Source organism: Sinocyclocheilus anshuiensis, unplaced genomic scaffold (genome assembly GCF_001515605.1).
Source record: "Sinocyclocheilus anshuiensis isolate Anshui unplaced genomic scaffold, SAMN03320099.WGS_v1.1 scaffold28, whole genome shotgun sequence".
NCBI lineage: Eukaryota > Metazoa > Chordata > Actinopteri > Cypriniformes > Cyprinidae > Sinocyclocheilus > Sinocyclocheilus anshuiensis.
Window position 1 is genome coordinate 1,131,683 of NW_015555724.1, and position 12,592 is coordinate 1,144,274.

At 38.8% G+C, this 12,592-nt stretch overlaps 1 protein-coding gene across 1 annotated transcript in view; it reads right to left on the bottom strand.

The window, feature by feature from the left end:
- The window catches only part of LOC107672591 (tetraspanin-9-like), an 87,961-nt gene extending 82,162 nt beyond the window's left edge, over positions 1–5,799 (bottom strand). The window contains exon 1 of the mRNA XM_016465847.1: positions 4,645–5,799. Within this exon, the coding sequence (XP_016321333.1) occupies positions 4,645–4,998 (354 nt within the window). The 5' untranslated portion in view covers positions 4,999–5,799. The remainder of the gene's footprint in view (positions 1–4,644) is intronic.
- Positions 5,800–12,592: the final 6,793 nt, after the last annotated feature.

Here is a 12,592-nt window from a genome sequence, read left to right on the forward strand (position 1 = left end):
ATAATGTACAGTATGTTGAAAATAGTTTTTTTTTTACTTTAAACCGCATAGACACATTTCATTACACCAAATATACAAAATAATGTTCTTTTTAGCAGCATCATATGACCCCTTTAAGGGTGAATTTTATTTTTAATTGGGCCAAGAGCTGCTATGAATCAGAGGCCGAAAAGGCATAAACAGATCTGCTCTGTTGCTGAGAATCGGCTCAAATGCTTAAAATGAAGGCCACCCTGCATTGTGCCTCAGGCCCACTACTGAATAGTCCTTTATCAGATTGCTACCTCTGGACTTCAAGCCAAATGGATATTTAAACATATATATCTGAAAGTACAAAACACAAATAATGTACAAATAAAGAGCAAAAAAAGACCATTAACAGTCACAACAGCTTTAATTCTTGTGTATTTAAGTAACGTGGAGCTGTGCAGAACTAATTATATATAAAGATTCTTAACCACTCCACAGAGTCAGACCCCCTGGAAAGAAACACATCTCCAACTGATCCAACCATATCCCAGAGCTAATGAGCCCTTCCAGGAAGCAAGAGACAACAGTACAGGAAATCGAAGGTCTAGATGCACTTATTGAGAGAATTTTCCCCAGATACGCAGAAAACCAAGAAGCTGAGTAAATTATGTTAAGGCAAGAAAGTGGTAAACAACTTTATCAGATGCTCAAACAGGGACTAATTACAAATCTGTCGCATTCAATTCATATTAAATTCGTAGTGCAGACAAAAACCAAAAGGAATGGTTCTAAACAGAAAAGAAAATACTGTGGAGACGAACAAAACTCCTTATCATGGTTGTTGCCGCAATACAGTTCTGTTTGTGTAGAACCCATTTGCTCTTTTCACTTCACGAAGTGCGTAACAATCACTGTTTGCAGTGTGAAATTTTATGTTTAAAACTTTCAACAGCCTGTTGTTATCTTCAACACTTTCTCCTGACCAGTTTGTAAATCTGCACCTTGTATTTTAAGGAGAAATTAACCACTGTCACTACAAATTTTCATTGCATGACACGCAAGCAGACAATAATTTCTGTAATTTCATTTTTAAAGATTATTTTTACGAATTTTAAAATGTTAAAATTGAAGATGCTTTGTTACTAATAAAAATACTAACCCCAATCAACTGGTTTGTATATATGAGTTTTATTCAATATTGTGATGTTAGGTTTTTAGCTTCTACTCTCCATTCAATATGAACAAATACAAAAGATAAAAAAATTTGCAATTTCCTGCTGCAAAGAATGATTAAAGCCCTTAAATGGATTTGATAAAGAAGTGAGGAAATAAAAAGAATGAATAAGATAAAGAAAAACCGCTTTGCTTCCTTGGATGGAAGCTCTGTAGGAAAACATACATAGCTAGTAGGGAGGGTGGAGAGAGTGTGCCACTGCCGCAGTGTGGACCCCCACTCTACTGCTCATTCATTCTACAGCACACACCTCCCTTTCCTTCCCAAAGCACCCGAGACTGCCACTCACTTTGTGAGCTTTGTAGAAGCACCCACCAACATTTCAAACTTCAAAATGTCAACCCAGGTGATTAAATCGACAGCCATCCTAATCTTTTGTTACCTTGGACCAAATGGCAGATAAATCCCCTGCAATCCCTAGAGTGAAACGCAGAATTCATAAACACAAACACACAGCGGCTTTGATAAGGAGCAGCACACCTTTGGAGCAAACTGCTGAGGTGGCAGTACTGTTTGAATAGGAATATGTTAGATGTACTATGATAATAGAGGCAAAATGAGGCTGTGCATTCAGTCTTTTACAAAGGATGTTGTGGGGCATCCTGCTGTAGTGCTTTAGCCAGCCGTAAGACTGTAACAGGATAGGAGGAGGACAAATAAAAAGCACAGAGCCACTGAAATATTGCTGTGAAATATGGCTCAGCCTGATTCAAATGATATAGACAAATGACAACAGCTCACCAGGATTAAATGAGGTTGTAATGAATCTGGTGAGTTTATCTGAATCTGAGAGACTGTTTGGCGCCATTTATGAGAAGGTAGCCAAAGCAAAAATTGGCAATCAATATTCATTAACAATTAATAACTGATGGAATTAGAGCTGATGTAATTTTTCAGCTTAATGTGCATTGACAAAATGGCAGGACTAAATGTTTGGGGCAGGTGCTAGAATGTCCTTTGAAAATAAATATATTTTAAAAATATTTTAAATATTTTTCCAAAATGCAATAGTTTTTCAAAGTACTAGAATATATATTTTCTTTTTGTGAAACACACTTTACAAATGGTTAAAATAATAATAATAATAATAATAATAATAGTGAGCAGAAAAATTATACATTATCAACTTAATACAAAACAAATATTTTCCAGTTAAAAAAATGCTTAATCTTTACAATAACAATACAGTAGTATTACTTTGAAAACAACATGCTGTTTATTTAATTTATTTATACATGCCATGTCAGCAGCAGGACTGTCTGAGAGGGCTGGTGAGAACAAGGGGATCATCATATTTTGATGACTAAATGTAATAGGGAAAGAGACAAACAGGAACCTGTTTGGAAATGGTCACTATTTGTTCAATTCCGCTTGGTGCCACTGGGGAAAATTCCCAATAAATTCCCAATAAATAGACAAAAATGTATAAGTCGTTTAGACATGGTGAGTGCTGACCGTTACAGAGTCAGGAACACAGCATGGTATGATCAAGCTCACCACTAAATGCTCTAAACTCTGCTGATGCCGTCCAGCTCACACCAAGCTAATCCACCTAAGAAAGATGAGCCAGATGGTCACGAGCAACTGCTTATGTTGTTCTGTACAGGAGCCCGGTGACATGCCTGAGTTTCCTGCTTCTATTTAGCTAGTGGCTGGAGTTACAACCGTAAACCCTGTGAAGAGGCAGCAGGCGGCAGCACCTGGCTCTCTAAAGCGGATGGGGTGACAGGCTTCAACGTTCCACAGAATGGTAACCTTGCGATTCCTGGAGCGCCAAAGCAAGAAGAGTGTGGTCCCAGGGGTGTCATGATACAGAGGCACACTCTCCTATGGAGATCACCAAGCTTCAATCGCCATCACTCTCTGAGGCATGTCGTAACCCTAAATCTCACACACTCTGGTAACTGCACACGCATAGCTCTGGGACTTTGACTGCGGCCCATGTTGGAATGACCTCATGGGACTCAACTCAGGTCGTGTGAGGAATCATTGAAAGAATATTACCACCAGAACATCTAAATTACCTCTCAGCTGGAGCTGCACCGCCAGCGGCCAAGCGGTTCTTGCTGCTACTACTAATGCACAGACACTTTCTCCCAACTAATCCTTGTTATTGGACCTCGTTTCTTATAGAGCAATTCAGGGACTTCAAGATCTCGCTGACAGTACGTTGTATCAAAGCTCACAACCTTTGACCATAATCTACCATCTGTTCTCATAGCTATTGAAGGATTTAATGCCCCGGTGAGCTGAGAGAGCCTCTGTGGGGGTGTCACTCTGGGTTTATCTCCGGTGAAAAACAGTAGGATCACACAAGTATAATGACCTCCAGGGAATGACTCTAGTATCTGCCTTGTGACACCTCCACATGTTGTTCTCCCTTGCACACATATCTTTCACACTTAAGCCTTTGCCGAGATCAAAACAAGTCTCAGGACTCTGTAAAGTGATGAGCCACCCATCCTGAACTACATTTCACAACTTAGCTGGGTTTTACTGAAGTTTTGGGATTAATACTGTATATAAACTCAAACATCTTGTCATAGACAGAGAGGTGGATGGATAGATGGATGGGGGAATTATTTTATGCTCAGGCAGACTCCTTACCTCTTATAGTGAGTCAGACGTGGCCCGGATATTACTTTCTGAGAGTATGTGTGCGAGGCGAACCTTGTTAGCTTATGCGATTAGCGTTTATGCATGAGTGCCTCTGCACAAAAGACTCAGCTCAATGTCCTCCATACACTCTCTCCCATTAGATTTTAATCCACTACCTCCATCTTTCTGAGATATGCTTCACAAACAAATGGAATTGACAAAAACATGGCCTTGAGGTTTGCAAACTGATAAACCATCATCATAAATCAACAGTTAACCATATAAAACTAAAAAATGAATAAAATGCATGGGCAAAATTAAACAGAAACACTATAAATTAAGTGTTTGTTGAAGCAATACAAAAATAAATGCATTTATCTGAATGTTTAAGTTTCTCACTTCAGTTCCCAACAAACTACAGAGCTGTTAAGAGCTATGACTGAATGTGACTAAAGCAAAAACATACTTTTTTTTTAACGATCCTTATGTAAATATCACAGCATCTCATCAAAGCAAGTCGCAAGCTAAACTCATTTCAGGAGTGTGGCACAGTTTTCCCAGGGTGCCCCAAGAGACTCAAAGGCAGCCAGAAATAGTAACGAGTACGTAAATGAGAGCATGGCTAGCCTGACGTAACACAGGAAAAACACATGACAGGAAAGTTCCAGTACCGGCATGTGTCGCTCTGAGGAGCATGCACCTTCTCAATGTACACTTGTTACCATTACTGAGCTAGAAACCAAATTCTGACCGAGCGACCGGGTGGCCACAAACCTTTAGTACCTCACTACCTGTGGAGGTAGAACAGAGCAGAAGTCAAGAAAATTCAAAGTGTGACTTACCCAGAAGATGAGGTTGAAGATGAACATCATGTATTTCAGACAGCACAGGCAGCCTCTGGCCATGTTGCACTTCTTGAACTCTAGAAGAAACACAAAGGATAGATCCAGATAAAAGACCACGTATTTGCTGCCTTTAGGAGACTTGTATTTATTGTTGCCTTTGTCGTCGCTGGCCGCCCCACTCTGAGCAGAGGTTTGCGCATGTGGGCCAGTGGACCCGTAAAAAGCGCCGGCGTTAAAGCCTCGTCCTCCGAACGGCCGTCCGGAGGTGGAGGCTTGGGCAAAGTCTGAGTCGCGGCTGTCCACAGAGGGGCTACGGTGAATGGCGGATTCCTCACTACTTGACTTCTCCATGCTCTGGAATGGAAGCCGCGTTCTTTATTTCATTCTCTATCATGTCTCTCAGAATAGCCCTTGAACAGAACCTTGAACTTGTGCTCTAGTGTTCCAAAAAGTGCTAGTCTTTCTCTTTCACACAAAAGATCAGGATTAAGTCAATCAGACAGTGGCTTTGCAAAATCGCTCTAGTGGATGTGGCAGCTTGCCTTGTAGCCTTGCTGTAATATCCAGAAGTGTTACTCCCATGAGCAGGTGTGCATTGAGTGTAACTGAAGTTTCAGCAGTATTTCTTCGCCCTATGCCCCTCGTTACCCCTCTAAGAGTGTCCAGCCCCAGCCCGAGCAATGTTCGACTTGGTTCAGCTGCTGCTCGATCCCACGCTCCTGCCTGCTGACCTCAGCTCTGCCTTTCCACGAGGAGCTGATGAGTTCCCACAGCCTTCTAACTTCCACCCCTGTTCTCCTCTCAGGATTCTGTGCTCCGTGAGACTCTCTAGAGCTCTCTTTATTTTTTTACCCTTGTTTGCCTGAATCAATCACGCTGCTGTGATTTAACCAGTCTCTGGCAGAGCATGCTGTTCCTTGCTCTTCTCCTCCTCTCTCTGCCTGTGCTCTCAGTCACTGCTCTGGTGCTGATACGCGCTATTATCAGCAGCCGCATCTAGTGGGCATTCCTTCCCAACCTTACGCTAAGCTCTCACCTCTCTCTCTCTTTCTCTCTCTCTCGCTCTCTGCCTGTACCCCCTTCAGCCCCTCCCCTGCCACTCAGACAACCAATAGGGCAGCAGATGCTGGTGCTAGCCCCTCCCCCAGCCTTTACAGCAACTTTAATATGCTTATCATCACTGTGCTTTATGCCTATACAAGTTCAGTGCTCTCAACTTCACTGGCTGGCCAGAGTCTGGGAGGGCAATGATGAATTAAAAAAAATCATGAGCTGATGGTGGAGTGGGTGCAGGGAGATGAATATGAGAACAAGCACACGGCTGCACATTTGCCTATAGCATGGGAATGTATGTTAATAAAAAATGAGCTTTGAGTTGCAATATGTGCAAAAATAAGAATCAGAATTTAATTATGTAACCACTTCTAAGTCACCCATAAGTTTATGCATTTATGGGCTAATCAAATATAACTGTGATATGCAGAGAAATACAGCAGTGATGTGAAACCTGTGAGCATATGTGGAGGTTGGTGCGTGACCGGTGTTTACTACTTTAAAACCCTTTATCCATGCTCTCCCGTTGCCGTGTAAGGAGCACAGGTAAATTGGCAGTGCATCAGTCTCAGGAATTATAGCAGATACTTTTGGAGATACTTCAGGCTTTTCTGCAGAATGCAAGGGTTACATCTTAAGTACCTGATGCATGCCGTGCGCTCACAGCAAACGTGTTTTATACATACTGTAGACTGTAAATGTGCGTTGTTTCAATTACCTTTAAAAGAGTTTATAAGTCAAGTAAATAGTCAATTAGGTGATTTAACATTTGAAATATCAATATCTGGTTCTTGTTAGAGAAACTAAAGCAACGTACCGAATGCAAGTGGCCATCTGCTAATTGAAAATGTGATTTACTTGAGAGCAGATATTATTTTGATTAGCACAATTCTAGATTTGTTTCTATCACATTGTGATTGCACCATCAGACCAGTCTTTATGTTCTCTCTGTCCACATTCACTTGAACAAAATCTAATAATTTCTGAATGAATAGGGCGTTTTGAAAAATAACACTTTTTATGCTTTTTATGCCTAACATAGAAAATGTGATGGAGAGAGTGAGTAAGGGCATTGGACTGGAACATGATGCAAGCCAGATTCCAACCAGTATCCCTGTAAGAACAACTGTTTAGGTAAATATCTGTCCCCTAAATAAAAAAAAATAAAAAAATAGTATGGTAAAATAACTCTAATGCAATTTGAATTAAAATATGATTGGCTTACAGGGACCCGGGTTTAGTCTGACCTGGGTCATGTATCTATCTTCTTCAAACTCCAACTTTCATACTGGCAATCTACTATCTATTTATAAAGGCAAGAAACATAAAAACAAAAAAAAAATAATACAATAAAATAAAATTGTGGTGCATGATAAGCTATTACTATTGCTCATACTTGGGTTAAATATTTTTAAGGCCTTTAAGAAAGGTTTCATTTGCCTTAGAAACACACAGAGTGATTTTTGGAGCAAGATGGAACAATCCATAACTTTCCAGAACCTCTTGTCATTCCAATTCAAATTCCAATTCAACCTCCTGAGAGATGTGGCAAATCCTATTCAAAATCCACTTTACAAATGGAAAGGGAGACAATTCTTAAAATGTGAATACTGCACAACCATATTTTCTATTAAAAAAAAAAAAAAAACCTTAGTCTTAAATCACATATATCTAGGGACAAGAATATAATAGAGACTTGAGGGTGGGCCACAACCCAGATGGTGCAAGTGACTTTTGCACAGTTAAGCACCCCTCAAATTTTCCTCAGAAAAAGTAGAAATCTAGTTCGTTTTACTGTCACACCTCAGAGACCCTGTACTAAATAGCCAGTAGGCACTAATGAAACATTTCAAGCTGCAAGTGTGAAACGGTTAATTTGGCTACTTAGATCAGAGAATCAGCCAGCTGTCATCGATCATTTTGTTTCATCACAATACTGCCTCCAATTTACTGTTGCTTTTTCCTGCAGATATCCATTGTGAACCCCTGCATTCAGTAGCATGATTCACAGCTTTAAACAGCCCCTAATCCCAATGCTATTGACATCACTGTGGAAGGTCTTGATTGAAGAATCGGGCTTTATTCAGAGCTGGACACCCCATGTGGAAAGCTCGAGAATGCAGAGCCCTTCAGGTTGAAGTCATCAGTCTGCTAATGCCTGATTCAATATGGCCTGTGTCAATGCTGGCACGCGGGCTGACGGGCATTCGTTTGGCCACCCCTCGGGCCATCTTCTGCTGATTCTGTCCTGTGCAAAGTGAACACGCTCAAGACCACACGCCAAACTCAATACTCACAAGAGAGCATGCTCACACCGACTGACAACAGAAACACAAGCAAGCATGAGTTGTCTTGTAGGCATGCATGCGCGCACACACACACACACACACACACACACAAAAGTAGTCAGTGAAGTTTGAGAAGAATGGTGGTGACTCAGGGATTGATGGGACTGCAATTTACAGCACTGGCCTAAAGCTCCAGACATGCATTTGCATGGTATTACAGTATTTATACATCATTGTTGTATTTGTTGTACAGAATTTCAAATATACACATTTACAGGAAAAAAAACAATATCATTATATGCAAAAAAAAATAAAAATAAAAAAGGTCCCAAAATAGGCTCAATTTGCTTGTCTTATTTTTACAAAATTTTTCATGACATCAGAACACATTATATAAATTCCAGAAAAACTGGAATTAACCATGAAAAACCTGTCAGAACTAATTTTTATATAGCACAGACCTAAATGATATGGTTTGTTATGTGCTTCTCATACCTGCAGTTTCATAAGGATTAGAATTTATGGAACTTCTCGGAGTAACTGACTTAGAATGTTAATTCCTAACTAGTTAAATGTAAGTCAGCTTACCATATACAACAAAAATGAGACAGTCTATGTAAAATACTGTAAACACTGATGAATGATGAAAGTAAAATGTATAATTGAGTCTCTTAGAATTCATAGTGAAATCCACATTATATTAGATAAGAAAATATATCCACCTTTACAGTAAAATTAATATATTTCAAATCAAAACATATATTAATCTTGTTAAAACTTTATGAGTTACCTCATAATTTTCGGTGAACAACAGTAGAAGGACGTTACCAGAAGTCCTTGTGTGACATGCTTGATTAGCCTATACTTTATGCCATAATGTCCAAAAGGCATTTTGTCATCATGGTATTTTAATTTTTTTTAAATAAATATCTTAAACTACAGTGGCCAGATTTTAATGAAAATTTAACAGTTTTTTTTTTGTGTGTGCGCCTGTCTCTCAGACAGTTTCAATTAACACATACACATAAGGGATTTGGAGAGATCAAATGTCAAGTAAAGAGAATCATGAACGAGAAAAACACTACTGTTCCACTATGATACAATCATGCAAACCCCATGCCAGTGTGAATCAATGGAGCCCAAATGATAAACACAGTTATCTCTCCTCAGTAATGCTCTTCTTTGACAGTTCACTCCACAAAAGGCCAAACAGTTGGACAAAACAGTGGGGGAAGAAGATACTTCTAAAACCCACTGAGAACCATTAAAAAACCAAGTTCAAAGTCTGCCTAAGTGGATTATTGTAAAGCTACATGCTGGAACGATTACAAAGACATAAAAAGAGATCAATACACATGCAAGAACCTTATCTCCACTCACTTAAATCTTAATTTGTTGCTTTCATAAGCTGAATATCTTTAATTGCGCTGCGGTTGAGATCTGTGCTAGCTTTCCCAAGACATTATCTGAGATATAAAGCAATCAAATTTTGCTGCAAAGAGGATGGAATTGTGTTTAGGTCACCTGTAAAAGCTTTATTTCTGAAACGAGCTCTAAATTGTTGAGAATAGGGCTGTTAAAGACTCTGCCTGTTGAGCTTATTTGGTGAAACAAATTCCTTGGTGCACAAAATATCTATAGGTTTTTATACCTAGGGCATAATAAGTATAAATCCAAGCACAGACAAAACCACAAGGTTTTATCACCTGCTGAACTCAAAATGCATTGCAGAAAATCCAAATAAACTGGAATGAATCCAGTGCCGGTCAAAACTGATTTGATATGGTTTAGCATCCACTTCACATACCTAGAGCAGATTCCATAAGAATTATTATAACTTGCGAGTGACTGACCTCAGCAGCTGAGAGAAACATTCATAAACAAGTTATATTTGAGGAAGATAACAAATAACAGCCAGAGGCATAAATTCATTCAAGGTCAAGACCTTTTTCTTGAACCATATATCAAAATCTATTCAGAGAACCCATTTGAAAGCAAAGGCCAAGACCTCAAAAAGATCAATATCTATTTTTCTGTTCATCCTCTAAATAATTTTAAACAGCAACATATAGTTAAAGGCTATGAAAATGCACAGTGAACTGTTCAGAGACACAGTTGCTAGTGTGTCGAGTACATACAGTATGCAGGTGTGAAAACAACAAGACCCCCAAACTAGACCACACACCTTTATGAAGAGAAAGAACTCTGAACAAACAAATGACTCTCACACATTTTGTGGCTAATAACAGATCATCTCCGAAAAGTCTGGCAATCGGCAAAGCAGCGTCTTGGCAAAGGTTACATTTAGAAATTCACGTTAAATGTCTCTTCTCAAACACAAGTGAACAATTGGAACTCTATCTTCACTTCTTCACTCAAGTCAGATGTCGATTTCAGAATCAGAATCAGAATCAGAATGAGCTTTATTGCCAGGTATGTTTACACATACGAGGAATTTGTTTTCGTGACAGAAGCTTCCACAGTGTAACAGAATGACAGTGACAGAACAAAAAACACAGATAATAAGAAATAGAACAAGTAAATAAGGAATAAAAATATATAAATTGACAGTTGTATGTGCAGGTATATTACAATAGACAGTTTTTGTATGTACAGGTACTGTATATTATGTGCAAATTTGAGGTGTAGACTGAGTATGAGTCTTAGATAAATAAGTGTATGAGTGAATACATAGTGTGTGTTCCACAGTTATTGTTAAGTGTTCATGAGATGGATTGCCTCAGGGAAGAAACATTTTATGTTATCTTATCATTCTTATCATTGATTTTATGTGATATTTGCTGATAAGCCAGGCCTTTCGTGATGTCTGGATAATTTGTCTAAGTAGACGAGTCGATAACAAGGTTCTCACTCATTATCTACAGATTCAGGGAAATAAGGTGGACAATTGGTAAGTGTTTACTAGAGAGGGGAAATTAGGAGTTAGTTATGTGATAAAATATTCTACTACAGGGCATCAATGAAAAAAAAACAAGATGTTCTTTGTAATGCAGACAATGCTGGTCTGATGATGCTTAATAAATAAAACTTTTTGGAGGGATAATCAAATACTAGCAGCAGAAAGGACAATTTCTGTTTCCTTGTGCTAATTTTTGATTAGCTTCAAAATGTCTTCATATGATAAACATCAAAATCAGTATATACTACAATACACAGCAAATATCTAATATATTTTTGTCTCCATTTAAGTCAAGATTACTTGCTTTGCAAACCATTTTATTTCTGTCACGTGGACATTATTTCATAATGTTGATTAACAGAAAAAAATTATTTGAACACAGCCCACAGATTTCAGTGGTTAAAGGGTTAGTTCACCCAAAAATGAAAATTAGGCTGCGTTTTACTCACCCCCGATGCATCCTAGGTGTATATGACTAAAATTTGTCTTTGATCTTTCAAGCTCTGTCGTTGCACTCAGCGGGTGTTGCATTGCTTCTGTCCAAAAGACGTGAAATAAAAAGCACCTTTCCATAAAAAAAAGTGTCTCACACGGCTCCGGGGGGTGAACAAAGGCCTCCTGTAGTGAATCGATGCGTTTTTGTAAGAAAAATATCCATATTCAAAACGTAATAATCACTTTAATCTAGCTTGCGCCAGCAGTTGTACACAGAAGCAGTTCCGGGAGCATGACGTATGAGGTCAGCGTTGCGCATGCGCTGGTGAGTCTCGTGAAAACCAACGTTTGTTTACAGGATCAAAAGAAGCAAAGTTTCCTTACTTTAGCAAAGGAAAACAAGTCTCCTCTTGGCTTATATCGAAATCCTCCGACAAATCCTCACAAATCCTCGCTTTGTACTTCTAATTAGTGACAGTTGTTTTGTTTCGATCTCTCCGTGTGCGTCACTTCTGAGCGGCACATGCGCAAAGCTGACCTCATACGTAATTCCCCCGGAACTGCTTAGTTTACAACAGTGAGCGCAAGCTAGATTCAAGTGATTATTACATTTTGAATATGGATATTTTTCTTACAAAAACGCATCGATTATGGAAAGGTGCTTTTTATTTCACGTCTTTTGGGCAGAACCAATGCAACACCCGCTGAGTGCAATGATAGAGCTTGAAAGATCAAAGACAATTTTTAATATAACTCCGACTGGATTCGTCTGAAAGAAGAAAGTCATATACACCTAGGATGCATCGGGGGTGAGTAAAACGCAGCCTAATTTTAATTTTTGGGTGAACTAACCCTTTAAGGCTCTTTCAATGCAAGTAAATTTGGCCATGCACACCAATGGTTAAAAAACAATAAAAAAAAAAGTTTAATTGGTGCTGTAAAGTTGTATAAATTGACATTTTAATGCTGAGAATACTTTTAGCAATTTGTTTCTTCAACTGTTCTTTATGTAAAAGTTTAATTATTTAAATGATTTTTATTACATTTTATTATTGTTTTAAAGGGGTCATATTATGCTATTTTAAAGATCATTATTTTGTGTATTTGGTGTAACAGAATATGTTGACATGCTTTAATGTTCAAAAAACACATTATTTTTCAAACACTGTACATTATTGTAGGTCCTCTATGCCCCGCCTCTCTCAAACGCGTCGTTTTCAACAAAGCCCCCTCCTTTGACAAGCGCAGT